A 23,102-nucleotide genomic window follows, 5' to 3' on the forward strand; every position below is an offset into this window, starting at 1 on the left:
AGTTTAAGTAAGATTAAATTCAACAAGAAGCTCTGCAATTGGACTTGGCTCGTTACTTTCACATAAAAAAATAAGAACACATTACTGTTTTTATTTTTATTAATAATTATTATTAGTTCTTTCTCATATTCTTCAAACTCAAATTACAACTCAATCTTCATGACTTGAAGTCACTAAAAAATGAATCTTGGTGTTGCTGCTCAGCATTTATCTGGCTTTGCTGCAAGTGTTGGTGTTGAAATTGGGCACTGTAAAAGGCAATTTCTCCTTGTATCTTTATTATCTCTTTTTGAGCTTCAATTATTTCTTGTTGCAGTTGATGAATTATCCCAACACTTCCATAAACTGGATTTTGAACTCTTGAATATGCTTCCATCACCATGCAATCTGCTGCCTGCCCTCTTAATTCCACTGGAAGTTGCTGCTTTAATTTCAAAATCAAATTCTTATTAATCAAACAGAGCTACATAAATATTATATAACTTAAATTTGAATATTTTTTTTACTTACCTGGAGCATTTTTGTAATGTTGCTGGCACCAAAGATCTTATGAACCCACAAAAATCTCTGAGGATTATTGGAAGGGAAATATGGAGCTAAAATACAATCTTGAGGGCATCTTCTTCTTAAAGATTTGCAGGCTGCACATCTGGTAGAATTCGACATTTTAGATTCCTCAAAATCTCTGATATATATTTTCTTTTTACATCTTTCTGAATTCCTCTTTCAAATATATTTGAATTGTATCTTGTCAAAGATTTAATTTGTGATATATATTCTTGACTTGCTTAGAATTCTAATATTGGAAAGAGAATAACGGCTAGTACTACAACAAAAATAAGGAAATTTATTTATGTCAAATTTCTGTAATTGTATGAGGATAATTTTGATATTAATTAGAGTATTTAATCACCCATAAACTCTTATTCTAATTCCAATCAAACTGTGCTACCATATTTTTAAAAAGATTCTAATAAAAAAGATAAATACTATGTAGATGCGTTTTTAATATACAGATAATATATCATTATATGATTAAGAGTTATTTGATTTTTAATTCAAAATTATCAATTACATGATGAAATATTATTTATATATCCAAATTGTATATCAAAAATTTTTTGATTAAAAAAATAAAAAACCTTAAATATCTTTTCAAACATACAAACTTCAAAAATTGACCCCCCAAAATATTTAACAAAATCCAGCCTTATATAACTGCTTGAGGCTGAGAACAGCCTTTTGAAGCCGAAGAGGAGCCTTTCAAAGCCGTAAGGAGGCCATTTTCCGGTGATCAAGTAATAGGATAAATTGATTGCCTTCCAACGTGGATTGTTTGACTTATCTGAGAAGATATATTTAGTAGTATACTATTGATTAATATTCCTTAACAATTAATTAACTTTATTAAATTGTAGTTCATAGAACTAATTAGGTTGATTATATTTATCTATGTGGGATTTTTAATAATTTAAGAGGGTATTTAATAATTTTAGAGGAAAACCAAATCCTCTAATCTTACAAGTTTAGTCTTGGTTAACATTAAAATTTTGTAATCCCATTGTTTGGTAGGGGCACTGCCTCACCTTCATCATTATTAATTTCTTTATTAAGTATAACATCGTCAATACAATAAGCTACCTGGATCATTACTCTTTTTTATTTCTCTAAGAGAACTTTACCTCATATATCTCAATATTTTGGCCTTCTTGTTTATTGATATCCCCATTATTAATCACACAAAGTGCTCAATCATAACATACAATCTTTGATTTTTCCAAGAATTTTTTTTAAGAAAAGGTCATGTCTTGATTATGATTGGTTATCTATTCTGACTTAGACATTAAATATAATGGACATACAAAAAAATATTTATGTTCGTCCTATTACCTCTCTTGTTGGCCGGTATTCTTTTTCTTTCAATATCCTCTTTCTCTAGTCCAGTCTCTCTTTTTAATCAATCAAAAAACATAATATTGTCAATCGAAATGAAAAATAAAAAATTAGAAGCCAATCAACCACTTAGATACAAAAAATATAACAACCCTTTGTTCATGGTTTTAAATTTATTGTAATATTTTTTTATATAAAAGCATGGATGATGAATTAATTCATCTTTCCCTTACTTGCTTCTAATAAAAAAAAGTAATTTTCTTATTTACGAATAGAAGATATTGAGACATACGGTATTGAAAAAAAAGTATCATAATACGTTATGACACTAAACATATTTTACCCACAATTGTAAAGAAGAAAAATAGAGCAAACTACAATTGGACCAAGTTTCGCCCCTCTCCCCTACTCCCTCACCCACAACCACCGTGCCTTCCACCATCTGCCTTCATCTCCCACAATAAGCTTGATCCAAAAGCCAAAAGGAAAGTGTGAGCATGTCGGCAGAGCCATAGACTTGGACAATGGGGACTAATAGCAGCACTTTCTGTACACTAGAATAGAGTCTAAAAATCAGTTCAATTCACTACTGTTTAGGCAAAGTTGAAGGTATCTATCATATATCTCTTAGAGGCCTCAAAAGTGGGTAATCCTCTTATAGTTGCCTATTTGTCTGGGGACCATAACACTTCAGTTGCTTGCATGACAATCAAAGATATTTTAGAAATGAAATCAACAAAATCTACATGGCAAAATTCACAAACTACATTTATTGCCATTATTTTGCTCTGGGAAAGGGAGCCAGGCTTTTGCGAAGCTTGTTTTAAGTCCCTACTGCCATTGATGATGCTAGGCAGTTTTTGCACTCCTTCAGTAGCCTCTAAGATTGTGATCTGATCTGGGACATTAAGAGTCGGCTTTTGCTCACAAATTTAGGTTTTGAGTAAAAAAATGTGATTTATGTTAAAAGGAGTTGATTTTTTTTTTAATTAAGTGGGAAAGTATAATTGACTTCATATAAATATAGCACCAGTATAATGCCAAAACCAACAAATATAAAAAAAGCATGTGATAAATGAATATAGACATTGGGATTGGAAAATAGAAATACAAGCACATGCAACTCTAAGGAGAATCAGGCTGTGGACAAATCATTGAAACCCAACATACAAAATACACTTCTGTTTCTCTGGACGGTGGGACATTTCAGCTCTCATGTATAAATATAGTCTTCAGTTTTATGACAATGGGGTCGTTGAGGTCTTAAACCTTTAATCATCACGTTCCAATGAAGGCAGAGTCACATGCTGCTTCTATCGGACCCTTGGTTAAATATCCTTTTATTCTGTCTACATGGTTTAGCTAAATTTCAGATCAATAAAATTACGTATGTCTATTTTAAATATATAAATAAATATATATTTATATGTATCATTAACTCATTCTCATATTGATATTGTTATTTCTAACTTATTCCGTATCAATAAACTTTTGGCAATCTATCTCATTGTATTAATTTATCATTTTCAAATTCATTTGACATCAATTGCGACTTTCAATAACTCATCCCAGTGATATCCTTTCTCGCTCTTTTGGATGTCGATTTTATTATTTATTACCCTCACCATAGAATAAAAGTCAAGCCACTTTTGCAATTTCCCTCCACATTCTAGCTCAATTTCTCTCTAGTCTTTGTTACACTTCATCTTATTATCGCACATCTTTACCATTCATGACAACCTTTGTACCGTAGTAAGATTGATAATAATGAAATTATAAGTTTTCATGCTTGTAAAAAAAAATTAAAATCTAATGTTTAAAACATTAAAATGATAGTTTAAACATTTTTAAAATGTTTAGATAATAAAATGAGTATCTTGTGTGTATCATTCTAACCTCTAAGGACTCATCTATGGTGATAATTCAATTTTCACATCTACTCTTAGCATAAATCATATCATCTATGACTTATTTTTACATTGATAAAACCTTCAGTAGCATATCCCATGTATTGATCTCCCATTATCAAGTTCATTTGACATCAATTGTGATTTCCAATAACTCATCCCATTGATATCATTTCTCACTCCATTTGATGTCGACTTTATTATCTATCACTCTTATCATTGAATAAAGATCAACCCACATTTGCGATTCCCCTCCATGTTATAGCTCAATTTTTTTCTAATCTTTGTCACATTTCATTTCATTTCGTTATTGCATGTATTTATAGTTTTTGACAACCTTTATATCGTGATAAGATTGATAATAATGAAATTGTAAGTTTTCATACTTAAAAAAAAAATTAAAATCTCATGTTTGAAACATTAAACCAATATTTTAAATATTTTCAAAATGTTTAGATAATAAATTGGCTATCTTATGTGTATCATTCTAACCTCTAAAAACTCATCTGCGGTAATAATTCAATTTTCACACCTACTTCTAGCATAGATCATACCATCTATGACTCATTCTCACATTGATATTATTGTTTCTAACTTATTTTACACCTATAAAACCTTCGGCAGTCTATCCGATGTAATAATCTTCATTTGACATCGATTATAACTTCCAATAAGTCATCGCATCGATATTTTTTCTTGCTTCATTCGATATCAACTTTACTATCTATTATCCTTATCATTGAACAAAGATCAAACCACTCTTGCAATCCCCTTCCACATTATAGTTTAATTTTTTTTTAGTTTTTGTCATATTTTATCTCATTATTGTATGTTTTATCGTTCTTGATAAGACAATTTTTATAATATGATAAGACTGATAATAATGAAATTGTAAGTTTTTATACTTATAAAAAATTAAAATCTCATATTTAAAATGTTAAAATGAGATTTTAAATCTTTTTAAAATGTTTATATAATGAAATGTCTATCTTATGTGTGTATCATTAGTTTTTTTTAAATTAAGTTTGATTTTAAAAGAAAAGATACCAGGCATAAAAGCATTTTTGGGTCAAACCTTCCATTGGAAAATATGATTTATTCTTTTTTTGATTGACAAATCTTATTAAAAGAGACAAAGAAAAAAAAAAAAGGCTTTGACGAGTAGAAAAAGGTTGGTAAGCAGTCGTCCTCCCAATTCCCAAGATCAATTCAAACCTAATTTTTTTTTTAATAAATTAATTAACAAAATTCTATAGATAATTACAAATAAACTAACCATATCTAATTTCTTCACGTTATTGAAACTTTCATAAAAAGTTTAACCCTTATTCAAAATTCCTTCCTAATTAACAAATTGACAAGAAACTTTAGTAAATAAATTTCTAAAAAAGGTTAAAATGCTTGAGATTAATCAAATATTAATGTCCCAAATACAAATGAAATTAACTTTTCTTTTGTTTTTTTACCGAAACCTCATTCCTATTCATTCATCAAAAGGCCATAAAAATAAGTGTCTTTCAAAGCAATTTTCAGTAGTTTGAAGAACAAAAATCTTTGCAGTATTATTATAGGTATTGATGGGAACTATATAACTCCTCTTAAATAAATAAATAAAAAATTGAGACAAATTATCTCTGTTTTCATCTGAAAATCCATAATTACATTAGGTGGGAAAGCACCATTAAGAAACCAACTTGTTATTGTTGTATTATTAAATTTGTTGCCCAAGAAAATTAATTAATAAGAAAATAATTTTTTATTACTTTAATAAAGTATGGTAAGGGGGTGATGCCTCCAAGCCACCCAATTCAAATTCAACTGTCTTTGCATAAAATTCATTGACTCATCAGCCATCGGCATGTCAATGTCAGATTTTGTCACTATAACTTCCCTTTAATCACGCCTATTTTGAGAATTTTATTCACAAAAATTAAGCCGGAAATTAGTGCATTTAGACAGAAGTATACGACAAAATAGAATTTCATTACTTATTTCTCTTTTGCCTTTTTCGCCAAATAACAAATTTCCACCCAAGGTTTTATGTAAACTACTTTTCACCCGTTAGTTATCAAAAATCAAATACCCACCTATTTGATAAATTTTATTGTTAATATTAGAAATAAAATAGTTATTGATTAAAATATTTAAAAAACAAAAAATTTATCACATCCCCCCCCCCCAAAAAAAATTAAAAATCTAACAAATATTCTCCTATCGAAAGTTTAAAAAATAAATATTTTTCTTTGCGTTTTTCCAACCACCAGTACCTACAGTCAAAGATGGGACGAAGGCGTTCTCCCTCTCTCTTGGTTTCTCTCTCACTCTCCCTCCATTTTTCTACTGTCACTGATCAACAAAATCGACACATTGTAATGACAATTCGTTGTCTTTGTCGATAGACGAAGAAACGTTTTTGTCTCCAATTTTCGCAGTTTGAGATTGGTTGAGAATGAAATGGAACGAGATTGACAGAGAAACCAGGAGAGAGAGAGAGAGAGAGAGAGAGAACACTGTTTTTGCCATTGTCTTCGATCACTAGCAATGTGCTAGAAAAACTCTAGAGAGAAAATATAAGTTTTTCAAATTTTAGGTGTGAGAATTTGTTAGTTTTTAAATCTAATAGTGGAAATATGATAAATTTTTAGTTTTAAAAATATTTTAATAAATGACAATTTTTTTTAATAGTATCAATAAAATTTAATAAATTTGTGGATATTTAGATTTTTGATAATTAACAGATAGAAAATTGAGTTTGTATCAAACCTCGGGTGGCACTAGTTATTTGGCCTTTCCTTTTTTTATTTTTTTTCAAGGCGTCAATTAATGACATGAAACTTTAGGCGTTTTATATAAAAATTGCACAAATTAAGATCAAAATTTGCTTTTGCATGAATTTAAATGATATAGACCTAACTTGTATGATTTATTATTAATTGAAAAAAAAAAAAAGTATCATGACTTAATATAATACATATTTTTCAAAGTTTATGTCACTGTAGGTCAAGAAAATAATTGATTATTCAAAATAGACAAATTTATACATGTTATTAATTACACATATACATGGATATTAATAGATTGCGTTTGGTTTTCTAGTGAGCACTTGTTGGTTTTGAAGAATTCAAACTGAACTAAATTTAAACAAGGTAAAACTCATTTTCAAAGATTTAACTCAGGTTCGTTAACTTTAGAGAATAATTAATTCATATTCGATTTAAATTCAAATTCATATATGTTAGACTCGAGTTTGGATTCATTCGAACAAAACTCATATCAAACTTGAATAAGCTCGCTTAGAGTCCAACTTTAATCCCATGTGTTCACCTTTTTTTAGTAAGTACTTGCTGGTTTAAAATTTTTCATCAATTAAACCTTCAAATTAATTAACAATAATCACCAATTATGCCTATAAAAATATGTTAGTCCCTTAACATTATTGAAAATTTGATAATAACGTCATTTTCTTCAAATTCAAACAGAATCATGGTTGTTTTAAAAAGTCAAACAAATAGGAAGAACAAGAAATCTATTAATAAAAAGTTACCATTTTTTCCAACTTAATATATCTATGAGCATAAAGTCATCAATACATGAAAAATAATTAAATTTCAAAAATACCCTTTTGATTATTAGGTTAAAATAATAATTACATCTTTTAAATGTTCTCTAGATTATATTAATTACATCTTTTATACATAAAGTATTAGGGATACCTTTGTACTTTGGATATTAGGTGTTGATTAGAAAAATACTGTCCAAAAGGAAAAGTGATTAAAAATAAATAAGTGGTGTAATGTTTACCTCAATCAAACTTTTCTTTTCAGACTCAATACCTCCCCTTTCTTCTTTCAAACTACCATTATTATTTTAACTATGATTCCATTGACTAATCATCACTTAATTATGGGATTAATTTTATTTTTTTTCAGAGATTTTTTTTATATTTTCAATAAAACTTTTAATAATTTTTGATAATGGGTAAACTTGTGTGAAACTTATATTAAAAAAATGATTAAAAAAAAAACAAAAATAAGAACAAGGGTGAAAGTTTCTGTTTGTAAATTTTGAACTTGCTTTAAATCAAAGCAAACAAAAGAGTACTTGCAAAGAATGAGAGGGAACAATTATGACATCAAACATTTAAAAAAATAAAAAATAAAAAATTTATTGATTTAATGAAACAACTACTTGAAGAAGAAATATTGAAAAAAATAATAACTAAATTTGAAATATCTTATTCAAAATTTGAACATTTAAACAAATATAAGGTTGTGGTTGTTATATATGATATTTATTGCCATCACATTTCCAATATTATAATATTATATTATTTTTTATTATAAATATATTTATATATATATAAAATTTTATTACATGTGCCACCATTTAAAGAAGATTTTAGTAGGACCATTGGTCCCATTCTTGAATCTTGAATGATAATGAATGGACAATATCCAAAATTAGAAATAAAAAAAAAGTGCACTAAATTATGATTCTAAAAATAATTGTTGTTTGCTTGCTTTACTTTACTTTATTATTGCTAATTAAAATTTCAATAAATGAATAATTCCACATCTCTCAATATCATTCACCAAGCATTTGTGCTTCAATTTTATATATATATATATATATATATATATATATATATATTATATAATCATACAATGGAGTTAAAAAAATATCATATTATTATATTTTTTTCTATTGAAAAGATTTTTTTTATTGAAGAGATTAAATTTTTTATTTTTTTAAAGAAATCAATTTTTTAAATTTTATTATAAAAAAACTAAATTTTCATTATTTTTTACTGAAAATATCAAATTAATAACCTTTTTTTTAAACAAAATAAAATAGACAATTCAGTATTTTAATAATAAATATTGAAACTTTAATATTTTTATAAGATAAAAATCAAAGTTCAATTATTTAATTAAAAAAATTTGATAATTCAGTCTTTTGAGTAAAAAACAAAATTAGATTTTTGATTAAAAAAAGTGAAAATTAAATAATACTATTTTTACGCATAAAACAGATTTAATAAATAAAAACCAATAAAATGTGATAAAATAATTATTATGATCAAATGAAAGTCATAGATGAGATGAGATGGGTTTCCGAAGAAATTTGTTGTAAATATTTTTTTCAAGAAATATATTTTGGCCAATTTTTAAATACGTTTAACTCATTGAAACACTTTAGAGAGAGAAGCTTGTGTATCATTTTTAATCTGAGCAAATTACGACTGTCGGTGGTGTGTAAGAAGCGACCTTACTCTCAGCAAGTTGAGCTCTCTCTCTCTCTCTCCCTCAATCTTTTATTACCCAAAAATGCTTTAAAGTTTTCAGCTTTAACCACTTCGCTTCATATATAACATTTCTCTTTATAACTCCTTCATTATCCTCTCAGCAAACCCACCAAACTTTTTCCAAGATGGGTGTTGATTTGAGGCAAGTGGTGGCTGGTGTCTTGACACTCACCATGTTTGTTATGCTTGGTAACATGATTAAAAGAGACCACTTTGATTCCATCACTGTAAGTTTTTACTCTCTGTTGGATCTCTTTTGCATTTATGGCTTCTCCATATCTCTTTTTTGTTTGTTTATGTTTAAATCTTTAGTTTTTTGCTTGTTTGATCTGTTTTGTTTTATGTTTTATGGCTTTTTGCTCGGGGGATTTTCTTTTCTTCATGGATTTATGGACTAGTTGCCTTAACTTTCATTTTTGGTTTTGTTGGAAATGGACAGAATTCGCAATGAAATGTTAAATCTTGAAACTGTTTAGTATTGTGAAGATTTGAAAACTTCTTATTTCATTTATTCTTTTTTTTTTTTGTTGGGAAAAAAAAAAAGGAAAAGCTTCCAGGTGATGTACAGGATGTTGCAAAGGTTGCAGAGCAGGGGCTTTATACAATTGCTAAGATGGGTAAAGGGCCTTGGTTGGAGGATGGCCAAGAATTACAACCTTGTTGGTCCAAGTCAAATTTTGGTAGATTAACCCTTTACTCTTTAAAACTTCAGCAAATTTTATGTCTTGTTGTATGTATGCCTAGATTTATGCACACATGCTAGCACACATATTTCTATGGAAGATGCATCTCTTTGATTCATTGATTTTGCGTTTGATAGATGAGCTGTCCCAATCAAAAGGATATGTTACATTCTCATTGACTAATGGCCCTGAATACCATGTCTCACAGGTATCCTTTACAGCCATTTGAGTTTTACTTGTTATACCTCTGTATTTACTCATATAACTTAACTGAGAGCATCTTCGAAGCACGAATATGGTTTCAAATGAATTAGTAAGCTCATTGGTCCTTTTCTTGATTCTTTAATCATGTAATGCACTTTTTTTTTTTAATTTATGAATAATACTATTTACTTTGGATACTTAAGTTCATTAACTGAACAGTCTACCAGTCTGTGTTAAATGGCTAGAGCTGAAGAACTCTTTTCCATAGTCACTTTAAAGACTTGGGGATGTACTTGTGAATATTTGTTATTATCTGTTTGAATTTAGTCTTTTCTTTTGTTCATTGCAGTGTTTTTCTTGAGTTTCTTCCATCCAGGATAGTAGTAGTAATGAAGATTATGAACTGCATTAAAAAGAAGTTTCCTTTTCAATAAGAAGTTTATTGAACTTCTGTTTTATCTGTTATACATTAAGTGATGAATGGACATTTTGCAGTTAATGTTGTTCACAGGTTCAACGTTGTTGTTATATTTGAGCTCTATCTTCATTATGTCAACTGCATTTATATCTTTGGACTATTGTCTTGATGTTACACATTTATCTTTTAATCAAGGTTAAAGAGAAATGGACAAAGATTATTTTCTTTTGTTTTTGCTCTATTTTTTATATCCATTTGTGGGTAAATGCATTTTTCAGATTGCTGATGCGGTGGTTGTAGCACGTGTCCTGCAAGCAACACTTGTTATCCCTGACATTAGAGGAAGCAAACCAGGTGATGAAAGGTAAGTGCTTTTGATGCCTTTTTTAATTTTTACACATCAGTATATTCTGTGACAAGTATATGTTCTACTGTTTCTGATGCAACATTATTTATTATCACCATCACATCATCAAAGAGGTCATTTTGTTGGCTTTTAATGAACAATAAAATGAACTTTCTGCATTGTGTTAATTTTTTATGTGTTCACTGTTTATTTTATTTTTTGTTTTTGGGCTGTCTTGATGTGTGCATGTATAGGTATACTGTGCACAACTTGTTCATTTCTATGTATTGCTTTCTTCAATTCAATATAAACTGCCTTGAGTTTCATATTTATATATATATATATATATATAAAATCTCACAGACCTTAGCATGCTTGCTTTTTCTGTCCTGGCAACTTGTAGCCAACTATTTAGTCAACAAGATCACATTTATTATCTTGCCCCGGAGATAGTTACATAATGAGTAAATGGAACACATGTAAAGCATTAATTTCATGTTCAACTCTATTAATGCAGAATTGTCATGCATGGCTGAGAAGTATGCATTGTCCTTAACAAAGTTATTTTGCGGGTAATAATAGAATTTAAAATTTACAGGAAATTTGAGGATATTTACAATGTTGAGAAGTTTATAGGAAGCCTGGATGGGGTGGTCAGATTAGTAAAAGAACTGCCTGATGAAATATCGATCCGAAATCTTGCAGTCGTGAAGGTTCCTAATCGAGTCACGGAAGACCATGTCATGGAAAATGTTTTTCCAATCTTTAAAGCAAAAGGCAACATAAGGCTGGCAACTTACTTCCCTTCAGTAAATATGAGAAAGGCCACAGAGAAAAGTAATACTGATTCAGTCGCATGTTTGGGAATGTTTGGAAGTTTGGGGCTCCAACCGGAGATTAATGAAGTTGTTGACTCTATGGTTGAACGATTGAGAGCTTTGAGTCGAAAGTCAGATGGGCGGTTTGTAGCAGTGGACTTGAGGGTTAATCTACTGGATGATAAGGGTTGTCATGAAAGTGTTGCTGCTGGGAGAAAAAGTTGTTACAGTGCACATGAGATTGCCATATTTTTGAGGAAGATTGGATATGACAAGGATACCACCATCTACTTAACTCAGTCAAGATGGGATAGCAGTCTTACGGTGCTGAAGGATATCTTTCCTAAAATGTACACCAAGGTAAGGTTTTTTCCTTTGTGCTTTGGATTAAACTTCAAATTGAGTTGTTCGTTTGTTTGAATTTAGGAAACTGTCCCATGTCATCCATGAAAATGAGTCCTATAACTTTCTATCTTGATTTTGTCTTTGAATCCTGCGAAAATTTACTATCATATTGAAATCCTCTTTTTGTCTGCATACTATTACAGGAGAGCATAATGCCTGCAGATAAGAAGGATAAGTTCCTAGAGTCAAAAGATTCGGAATACGAAAAGGTTATTGACTTTTACATATGTTCTCAGAGTGATGTTTTTGTACCAGCCATCTCCGGTCTGTTTTATGCCAATGTAGCAGGAAAAAGAATAGCCTCCGGTAAGACTCAGATCCTTGTTCCGGCTGATATTTCTGGTTCCTCTGCACCCGCTACGGATTTCATCTCCCCCTATGTTCTGAAAAAGAACCACTTCGCCCATTCATGTTTTTGTTAAAGCAACCTAAAAAGGTGGTAAGTTTTCACAATAGTTGTACTCAAGCATACCTGTCAAACCTTTCAAGTAAGCTGATGGACTTGTCCATTATATTGTTCATACTTCATTTAGGTCTGAAACTGAAAGCATCTTAAATGGAAGTTTTGTTGTTAAGATAATTTTTCTAGAACTTCTTCAATCATTGAAGTTTCCTGTTCTTATTGTCAAGACGCTGTTTGATGTCTCTTGCAGAGCTTTATCATGTATTTCTTTATTGTAATCTATGTATGTATCACAGAATTTAGTACTCTGAATTGTTTGGTGAAAAATTGATCGCCAATGGTTCATTTCTTACTATGGTAACAGTGAAGTAATGTTATGATGATAGATCCTTTTCAAGTTTACGTGTTATTGGTGTGACGAATTATGTTATAAAAAACTCGGTCTGGCTTTTGATACAGTATAACATACTGGTCTGGCTTTTGATACACTGTATAACATACTAATCCAATAATTGAAAAATAAAAACAGATTGATATTGAAGATAAAAAGGATATGAGTTGTAAATTTGCGTTAGAAACATTGATTGATTCTAAGATAAGAAATATTGGTGTCTGCAGAGTAATGTAACTATCATTTTTCCCAAATGGAAGACATCTAGGGAAGCAGAAATTAACTTACAAACTACATCATTCTTCTAAGATGTTTTGAGAGTTTTAGGAAAGCAGAAATTGAGAAGCCACGGAATTTTTTCTGGTATGAAAGGTAAATGAATTGTGGGGTAATTGCTAACTTTGATGGTAACAACTCCAGTCTAGACTTTATACCTTTGTGTTTTTTTTAGGAACAATGACAATTTTCCCACTCAAGGTTTGTAGCATTTACTTTTTTTTCACCCACAAAATTTGAAAAAAAAAATCTACCCACAGTTAAAAATTTCTATTGCCAATGATAATCCAATTGCCGTATTGAAAATGGGTAGAAATATTACCATAGCTGTAAGGAATAATATATATAATAAGAATTTGGTGTTAAAGTAGCAACACCTAACCGATGAGAACTCAACCAGGAAATATTTTCTTGGGCCTCAAATACTATGGCAGCATTACAAGAAAAAAAACAGTCCATCACAATCTCCTCTATGTAATTTGCTTCAATTGTTTCACCTTAAAATCTGGGGCTTGATAATTTTTTTCCACCTCCCAAGCTTGTTGTGACATGCAATTAAGTGAGGACTTCACGCCCTTCTCATTGGTCACTTCGTGAGGGAAAGGAATGCGGACATCAAATATATTGTTTTGAGTTGAGCAGAGACGTATGTCAAAACCTAACCGATCAACCCATATCATCTTTGCTTCTGACACCTGACAATCCAATTGGCATTTGATGAGAAAATAAAACTAACCTCGGAAAATCTATTTTTCTATTATCATATGGCTCCAATAGTTTATGACATGGAATCAAATATGGTCATGATATAAATTTGAAAAGGCACATCAGAGAAATAAAAACATGAAACCTGAATGAGAGCATGCAAAGATTGTTGCAGTCATGAGTTTGAGAGACAAGAAGAAAGAAAACACAATCATAATAATTATAATTATAGATACTCAGATCACTCAAACATACAGAGACAAATGCATATAGTACAGCCTATATCATGAGTCGGTAACACAGATTTATCAGTTTTTTTCTTCTGCTAAATCAAAGTCAGAGGATACATTGTTAAAAACGCAGGCAGTATTAACCGTGATGGGCTGTGTATGCCACCTTCTGCATAACAGATTAAAAGAAAATTGATTTTCCATGTTATTATGCCTAAAACTAAATTAAGACCTTAAATTTTGTCTCTGGTTGGCTAGATTATGATTTTCACAAGAGTTTGAGATTTGCAATCCAGCAATTAGACATAAATTTTAGAAATATCACAGTAGACAGGTGTGGGGTTGGCTGCAAACCTGAAAGTCCAGATCAACATATACATTGCAAAAGCGATAAACATCTTCAATATTATTGGCATTAATCTCAGTGACAAGTTTTTCTGCAAAATCTCTAAGTGGATCCGGGCTAGCATTTGTATAATCTGAAGAAGAGATCCAAATGCCATCCTGGAATGGTTCCAAACATCAGATTTACTCTTGAATTAAATCCTTTAACATGCTCCAAAATGAAATGTATCGGTAGGCAATAAAGGAAGATATATATTACAGGAATTGACATAAAAATATAAACAAGGTAAATTAAATGCCATAATACCTCCTGGAAGTCTTCCATCTGAAGTACCCTTTCCACAGCAATGACATGTATAAGGTTCTCATCAACTTCTTCTCCAAACTGCTTTTTCCACAATGCATGAAGCCGCTGTAAAGAGAATGGACTAGTTAAATAAATATGTTTAACTACGTGGTGATTGGCAGGAAAAAGAAATTGGCATTCAATTGCTTATACACAATATGGACACCAACGGCCCAAATGCAACAAATTACTCTCCGAAATTTAGGAATGCCTAACCAGATGATCCAAGATCTTCATGACCATGACACAGAAGAGAACAGAAAAATAAACCAATAACTTTTCATCAACATATACTCCATTCACCAGCTCTAATACTTGATGTTAATATTACACCATTTCAAACAAAATGAACCAGAAATGGCTAGTAAATCACTATATGAAAGAACCTTCTATTATTTTCTGAAACAATGAAAATTTTCCATAATGTAGGGTAATTTTGACAGGTCGACATACAATAACAAACAACAGAAAATACTTTTGGCCCAAGTTGAAAGCAAATGGGCAATGAAAGCATAATATGCCAATCAATCACATTATAGAATACAAAGATTTTGAAGCAAGTCATTGATTTAGAGGCAATATGAAAACTAAAAGATGATACCTATATATATATATATATATATATATATATCAATAAAACAATATGCACACACTTTTGAGTATACAATTAGGTATGCAAATGATGTGTTATCATATGATTGGGTGATATTGAATTAAAGATAAAATAACACTCAATCACATAATGACATATCATCTGTATACCCGATTGTGTACTCAACAGTGTATACACATAACATTGCTCTATATGTATTGTTAGGATCTTGAGCAGGTTAAAGCAAAACTATCTATGCCACACAACTAGTACAACCTGAAAATAGATATATAAATAAGATCATTTACCATCATCCAATTATAAATATTAGCTTATGATTGACCCTTCAAAAACACTTAAAACAACATTAAGTTATCACTAGCATACTGCTACACTAAACACCTCAATGAAAGGAATTGCCACTTTTATGCAAGGGATATTAAATTTTACAAATATTTCTCATAATGAAATCTTTTACAATTTCAAGGTAATTGTAAAATCAATTTAAATAATAATATACATTCATACATTTGTACATCCAGATAATTTAAGTCCTATGTGCTCAGAATGGTGTATAGTGCTCACTTTATGTGTTTTTTTTCCTTCTTAGCCTCCAAATTTCATTTAAAGATCAACCACAAAGCAAATCTCCAGTGTCTTAATTCAAATGAGGCTTCATTAGCAACCAAAAAGGAGCTTTGGCCAAAAATCATGTCTAAAACCCCAAAGAAATAAACTATTCTAGTCATGTACTTTAGGGGCAACTTCCCTCGTAAGCCACTGTACTGATGAGTGTGGCAAAGATGGAAGTTTTGAAGAGAAAACTCAGTCTGAAAGATACAAAAAGGAAAAGCAGAGAAACATCCCTAGGTACTACTAATAATCAATATCTAGCGACTTATGGTGCCAGCAAGATGCTTTAAAATTCTTATTTTACCCTATAGGCTTATGGCCATAGCTTTCATGAAATTTAACTTTCACATGTTCAAGCAAAATAACTTCGAATTTTCAGCACCAATGCAAATAAATATAACTTGCTCAATTGATATAGGAATCTCAAAATCCCATAACATCATAAAAATGAAAATACCTTCAAAATGTTTAAATCTTTTGGTTTGTCAAGGCTTCCTTGAATTGTGCACTGTGGAGTCCTCAATCCACACTGCCCCAACTGATGCAACCAAAATCACACACATTCATCAATAGAACCTCCACATATATCTACATACAGAAAACTTACTACAGCATCAGACCAGTAGCGTTACCTCTTACACAACTAACAACATATTGCAAGTTCTGCACTCTATATTACAAGTATATCTTTTGCACTACAACAATCTTTGTCTAAAAGTTTGAGCTTCAATGTCATAAATTCAATGCTTTACATAAGAGAAAATTTTAAATCTTGTTAAATTACCTGAATTACTTCTTGCTTTTAAGCATAGCTATGTTTTGATTTATATTAACAGATTTTCAATCATCAAATATATAATTAACTCATATACAAAGATTACAAAGATCAAAACATAGTCATTTGGAATCAAAATGTAGCCCGGTAATGTTGCTGAACCAATCTCATAACAAATCCCATCCAATATTGTACAGTTACTATTACTAAAGCTATAAGTAGTTTCGAAATTTTTTCAGACAATTTGGTTGCATTTTAGAATTTTAAATAAGCTATTTCCCATAAGCTTTTTTAGAGTTCATTTAAAAGTACTGAGATCTAACAAAACATCCCTTTTCAATTTTATGGATTTCACTTGATCTATTCTTATATATAAAAGCTCTTTTTCAGTAGATTATTAATAGAAAAACGCTTTTACAATTTTCCAAACCAAACAACCCACAAAATTTTCACAAAAGCTGCACTCTTGTAAGTTCTTCTAATCTTTCTTCCACTGGCTCTATTCCAACAAGCTATGTCAAATGAATCCTTACACTCAAAATAATATAATTTTGTTGACTACAATAATAACTTATACCTTACTACCACTATAATAGAGCGGATCCCAACTAGCTTACCTGAACATGAAGACTGGAATTCTTATCAACACTAAGCTCTTTACAAAATTGGTTCAAGCACAAAACCGGAGTCCCTTCATTGTCAACGGTGAATCTCACACCAACGCCCAAAGGCCAGCCGTTAGAAGTCAACACTGAGAGAGTGCCAACGGACGACAACTCCATGATGGTCCTGGACATCTCAGCAGGAAACGGCTTATCGTTTGAAACGCCCACTAGGGTACTTACTGCCGTCGCGTCGGAAACCACGGAGAGCGAGCAGTTGAGAGAGAATTTGCGAGGTGGGGTTTGGTTGAAATGGATGAATTGGGGTTTGGCGATGGTTTTGAAGGCAATTAAAGGAGGCAGGAAATGGGGTGATGTCAAAGATTGAACTTGGAGAAGCATTTGGGTTAGTATTTTATCTCGTCAGAGATTATGACGAAGATAGTGAGAACTGAAAAATGGGTTTTATCGTCAGAAAATAATGTTTGTCTGATGGTAATAAGACGACAGTGGATGTTTTGTTATAGGTAAGGGGAGATGATGATGAGGGGGGTGATCCCCTACAGTAAGATGTAAGATATTAAGATCAAAAAATTGCTTCGCCATTTCAAAAGAAAATCCAAAATTTAACTTGAGAAATTGGTAACTAATAACTCTACGAAAAAAAAAAAAAAATGATCACCTGCCTTCTCTTTCTCCCTCTCCCAATCATTCTCTGTAAAGACTCATATTCATTCCATTATTATTTTCTTAATTTAATTACAATCAATCCATTTCTAGATCTAACTCTTCTCAGGCCGACCAACGAAATCAACGGCAACAACAGCAATGAGTGTCATTACAGTATGCGACAGCACCCATGGTAATGGAAGGCTCAAATTTCTTTATGACTATTTCTCCACATCAAACTGCCGCCACCACCACACCACCTTGCCGCGATCAACAAATGATCTCCCTTCTATTTGATATAGTTGGCTTCTATTTGCCCTTTATGACCTCTTAGTCGTGGACATGGATGGGCGACAATTTTGGTGAGGGTCATAATTTGAACCATTGATAATCGTATTTAATAAATGACGAAATAAAAAAGAGATTTGTTTTAATAAATTAAGACCAGTTTGTACAAACACCTCAAGACAAATTCAAAGAAATCCTTGATCACTACAGAAGTTCTGAACAGCTTGGAAAACAGCAACAAATGTAATATACAATGGTTAACACCACTTCTTCACTTTGTTTCTGCATTTGCAGAATGATCTTTCACCATTAAAATCTCACCGCATAACTTTTGTGGTATTTGTTGTAGTTCTTTCCCTTCTTGCCATGCTTGACCTACTAAGACTCCCGGACCAATATGACGTATATATATGACAACCTGATCGTTGAAAGGATAAGGATGTTTTACTGCAAGAGTACAGAAGATCCATATATTGGTAAGACTGATTTTTTTTTTTTTTCCAGCCAAAAAGAAACCATAAAACGATTGATAAGAATAATGGCAATCACTGCTGCCTACCGATTTATATACGAGACAAACAAGTACTAACATGCATTTCCGAATTTAACATTGGTACAATGAGACTCCAGGCTTCTCCAGCATAGGTGATACCAATTTCAAGAATATTTAAACAATCCTCCACCTATATAGTTTTTCCCAGAAAAGTTTTTACTATATATATTTGTGATCCTACAAAAAGAAATGTTTACTTGGGTTCAAAATTTGGAATATTTCTGTGACGGCTAGATTCACAATAGTAAGATGAAATGGGAAAACTTCTGATGATTTATCCGTCTAATGTTCCCGACAAGGAACCAGCAGGGCATTCACTAAGCCAATAATATTAAAGTACTGCACCTTTCTAATAGCAATGATGGCCAAATCTTTGAAGAAAATACGGTAAATATGATGGCAGCAAAAAATTAGGACTTGATTAATTTTATAAACAACATGAGATGTTACGAATAAAATTTCATACCTGGTTTTGGGAAGCCTTGTGGGAAATGTTGGAGACCCAAAAGTCCATCCCCAAATTCATATGCCAAATCACAGGGCTGTTCTGTTGACATTACTTCCCTGAGTTGTCTGACTTCGAAGTACAGTGGACTAAACAAATTTGCTAATTGAGCCACCACAGATTCACCTGAGAAATCTTACATTTGGTAAATGGATGACAAATACATAAAAAAAAAATGAAGCTCTCAAGGATTTTAATACAGAAGACCAAACCATGAAGAAAAACAAACAACCAAGAGGAGTTATGAAATCAAATTTACAAAGCTGTTCATCCAAATTGCCAACTTAAAATCAATAAGAGATGACAAAAGAAATCCTAACAAAGAGCCAGATTATTCATCTTCTGGCAGTTTATTAGTCACCTGCTACTATACCTTAAAGTGTTATAAACTTTCTCTAATTCAAATACCCTAAAAGTTGGTATATTTGGGACCCCATTTTACCCCATCAGACCAATACAAGATTAAGAAGGGTGTAAGAAGATATCACAAAACAGTACAAGTAGAGTTTAGATCTTTCTACAGGGACTTAAATAAATGTTATTTCAGCAAACTTAATCTTACAACAATTCACATGCAAAATGGAAGAAAACGTTAATAAAAAAATTTTTACCAACAGCAAAAACTCTCACCAACAAGTGAAAAATAAACTAAGCCAGTTTAAATACTGAGTGTTTTCAACTAAATTGAGACATTCTAGATAAAGAATGATTGTGTGAAAACTTCAAAGCATATCTGTGAGGGTTGGTGAAGAATCATTGTGTAACACTCAAAGTAGACAATATCTATCTGTTAGGATAGGGCTGTTAAAATTTAAGACATCAATGCAAAGCTACAACTCAGAGATGTGGAATGATAATAACATGGAAGGAAGGTCCAAGGTGGAAATTTCATTACAGCCCACAACATTAGTGAACAAAAACCTAGACTATTTTATTATACAAAAATCAAATTCACAAAAAGGTCATTCAATAATTTGCAACCTTGTGATTCATCCAGTTACTAACAATGAAGATCCAGATTGCATATAAAGTTAGGACAGACAATTAAGTACATATATAGACAAATCATAATTGGTGGTAGTGTCCAAGCTTCAAACATCAATCCAACTAGGCTCCACTATTTTTCACGATGCTTGCTCTTTTTTCCCACAACTCTTGCCTTCAAAAAGCAAAGCTACTCTACCCATCTTCAACCCTTGGACATTAAAATTGTAATGAATAAAAAGCACCATTATATGTCCTAGCACAAAATTTTGAATATTCAATGTCACAATCAATCATTCATTGTATTCACCACCTAGATTAGGATTGAGATAAGCATATGAAAGAATAAATGCTACAAAGACTTGTGAGATAATCATATGTTCATAAGAATGATAGATTTTTAAAATGATTTGACATATTGAAGAATGCAGGTGTATCAATCAGAGATAAACATCTTTACCCATAAACCGCCCATATGTGTTCCCATCATCACAGCGAAATATAGCCTGAGACGGTCACATCTGACAGCAATTATTACATAAAATTAAAGAATGAAAGAGAAACTTCAGCATAAAAAAATGAAAGAAAAGCAAAGACAGTCATGGCTTTAATACACAAGACTTGGAACAAACCTTCTTAAAGAAATTGAGCCAAGCGATGGGCCATGGACCTAGTTAACAGTTTTTAAAATCAAGATTACAAAATGTTTGGAAATATTAACAATAAAACTACAACAAAATTAAGAAAATAGGGTAACAGAATGACAACTTAAAACAAACAGGATGGTGAAGGCACAGAAGAAATGATGATAGTAAAAATCTACCAAGATACACATGACTAGAGACAAACCTGTGAAGAATTACGGAAACAGGAAAAGAATAAAAGATAAGGAGCAAGATTTTCCTCAAAAGCAGTTTTGATTATTACATTGTATATTTCTTCAGCTCCAGAAAGCAGTTTCTATATATTTCTTTCTTTTACATCCACAACAATGTAAATATTTTTCATAGAAACAACAATAAAAGATACTTTGCATTGTAAAAAAATGTAACCACTGCTAATTTAAGATCAGTTAGTTCCAAAGACAAAGACTATGTATTTCATCAGCTCAAAATTTTGTATCATCAGCATGCACGATTGATGTAGGAAAAATATGATTAGCTTTAGGATCTTGATTTCTAAAAATCTATTTTAGTTAGGTGTCTTTTGTTTCAATGTTTTATTGTAATATTAAAATTATAATTTCATTTTTTATCATCATTTTAGAATTAAAAATTACGTAATTTTCTGTTGTTAATAACTTGGTTAATTCTTATTTTATGTTTTAGGAGTATTTTTTAAAGTGGTGCAATGAGTTTACCTCCACTTGTTCGGCAATGGTAAAACTCAAGTGGCATTTCACCATGATCGTTAGATGGCAAGTTTGAAGCACTTTTCTCTGCCAACTTAGGGTCATCATATCTTGTGCCAGCTATCTCCCAAGCTCTTGAAATAAGCCTGCAATACATTTTTACTATCTTATTGTAGATTTGCATCAAGACCAGTATCAAATATAATTCACATAGCCTAATTCATGTGCACAGGTTAAAATGCTCATAAAAATTAGCTGGAAATATGAGCGTTGATATTAGAGAGGTACAGCTCTAATCATCATGTTTCTGTGTCAATGATTTGAAAAGCTTCAGGGAGATGACCTTGGTTTTAGCAACTGCAGCAACCGCTGACGCCTTTCTTCTGGTATGTCTTCAATTTTTTTCCTAATAATAAAAAAATACATAATGAGAAAGTAAAAAAATTAACAGCAAAGGCATATAGTTTAATAGAAAATGTTAAAAGGAAAAAAATATATGCATAGTAAAAAAAATAAACATCCAGTGTCAATCAGGAACCTGAAGTAAAACAGATTTAGCGAACAATTCTAACCAATGAAATCCCATTACAACTCATTACGAAATTTAGACATGGCCTAGCAAATAGATAATCTTACAAAGCAATCATTTCTACAATGCCTCAGACATTTATATGTCGCCATTCATCAATATGTCCACTTTAATATAAGCTTATAATTTCTTCAATCTGCATAATCATTATACGAGCCAAATCCTTCAATGTTTCAACAAATATATGCATTTCTCACACAGCCGAAAAGCATAACACATTGATTCTACATCATCAAGCACGGATGAATCTAAATCACCAAATATAATTCGCTTGAAAGAGTTCTGAGTACTAAATTCATTAATACTAACCAAAGATAAGCAGCTGGATTGTATGAAGCCGGGTCAAGAGGGATCAACTCCTTAGGAGGATCAAGGAATGAAACTACATCTTCTTCATCCAAGTAACTTATTTTCCCACCTGGGAGAATCTCATATGGTTTCTCATCCCAAGCTGACAATTGTGCTTTTACACCAACAAAGAGTTGAGAACCTGGAAAAAATCACATAAACAAACAAATTGGTTAGTTTTATTAAAGTTCATTCTTGAATAACAAAAGAGAGGAGTTTGGGTGCCTGTTGAGATTGTGAGACGGAGACCGCAGCGCCGACTGCAGGGGAAGTGTGTTTTCCGGGAAAAGGAAGAACAGAGCGGCAGCGGTGGTGGGTGAAGAATGTGAGAGGTACTCATAACGATCATCCTCCAAAGACATCATTTCCACCAGGAGGGTTTAGTGGGTTTTCAGTTTGGGGTTTTGGGTTAAAATGGAATTATTTATACTGTGAGGGTGATCAAAAAAATAAAATAGGGAATCCAGGTCACACTTTAATTTCTAAACAAATTTGAGGGTTTCCATTTGGGCTAAATAAGCCCGGCCCAAGGCCATAA

The 23,102-nt window shown here is 31.4% G+C and overlaps 4 protein-coding genes across 7 annotated transcripts; 1 reads left to right on the forward strand and 3 right to left on the reverse strand.

Moving 5' to 3' along the window:
* Positions 1-123: 123 nt before the first annotated feature.
* On the reverse strand, positions 124-714 carry LOC123211722 (LOB domain-containing protein 23-like). The gene is made up of 2 exons (XM_044630575.1): positions 511-714; positions 124-421 (listed from the first exon to the last, which is right to left on the reverse strand). Exons 1-2 carry the CDS (start codon positions 664-666, stop codon positions 158-160), a joined length of 420 nt encoding a protein of 139 aa, XP_044486510.1. The 5' UTR covers positions 667-714; the 3' UTR covers positions 124-157.
* Positions 715-9,062: 8,348 nt separating this feature from the next.
* On the forward strand, positions 9,063-12,779 carry LOC123211726 (protein MANNAN SYNTHESIS-RELATED 2-like). Its single transcript, XM_044630578.1, has 7 exons — positions 9,063-9,081; positions 9,207-9,332; positions 9,650-9,785; positions 9,926-9,996; positions 10,689-10,774; positions 11,355-11,934; positions 12,123-12,779. Exons 2-7 carry the CDS (start codon positions 9,231-9,233, stop codon positions 12,399-12,401), a joined length of 1,254 nt encoding a protein of 417 aa, XP_044486513.1. The 5' UTR covers positions 9,063-9,081; positions 9,207-9,230; the 3' UTR covers positions 12,402-12,779.
* Positions 12,780-13,373: 594 nt separating this feature from the next.
* Positions 13,374-18,210, reverse strand: LOC123211728 (glutamyl-tRNA reductase-binding protein, chloroplastic). Of its 3 annotated transcripts, XM_044630581.1 has the most exons (6): positions 17,960-18,210; positions 17,293-17,837; positions 16,358-16,438; positions 14,637-14,741; positions 14,339-14,488; positions 13,374-13,744 (listed from the first exon to the last, which is right to left on the reverse strand). In XM_044630581.1, exons 2-6 carry the CDS (start codon positions 17,677-17,679, stop codon positions 13,520-13,522), a joined length of 948 nt encoding a protein of 315 aa, XP_044486516.1. In that variant the 5' UTR covers positions 17,680-17,837; positions 17,960-18,210; the 3' UTR covers positions 13,374-13,519. The 3 variants fall into 3 exon arrangements, with proteins under 3 accessions (XP_044486516.1, XP_044486518.1, XP_044486517.1); XM_044630583.1 differs by lacking the exon at positions 14,339-14,488; XM_044630582.1 differs by lacking the exon at positions 17,960-18,210 and having other exon boundaries at positions 17,293-17,903.
* A 149-nt stretch (positions 18,211-18,359) lies between these two features.
* Positions 18,360-22,947, reverse strand: LOC123211729. 2 transcript variants are annotated; one of them, XM_044630584.1, is made up of 8 exons: positions 22,790-22,938; positions 22,526-22,706; positions 21,971-22,033; positions 21,637-21,773; positions 20,909-20,946; positions 20,737-20,782; positions 19,254-19,418; positions 18,360-18,681 (listed from the first exon to the last, which is right to left on the reverse strand). In XM_044630584.1, the coding sequence occupies exons 1-8, from the start codon at positions 22,911-22,913 to the stop codon at positions 18,506-18,508; spliced, it is 930 nt and encodes a 309-aa protein (XP_044486519.1). In that variant the 5' UTR covers positions 22,914-22,938; the 3' UTR covers positions 18,360-18,505. The 2 variants fall into 2 exon arrangements, with proteins under 2 accessions (XP_044486519.1, XP_044486520.1); XM_044630585.1 differs by lacking the exons at positions 18,360-18,681; positions 19,254-19,418 and adding an exon at positions 20,144-20,532 and having other exon boundaries at positions 22,790-22,947.
* Between the last annotated feature and the right edge of the window lie 155 nt (positions 22,948-23,102).

Source organism: Mangifera indica, chromosome 3, assembly GCF_011075055.1.
Source record: "Mangifera indica cultivar Alphonso chromosome 3, CATAS_Mindica_2.1, whole genome shotgun sequence".
Classification (NCBI taxonomy): Eukaryota; Viridiplantae; Streptophyta; class Magnoliopsida; order Sapindales; family Anacardiaceae; genus Mangifera; species Mangifera indica.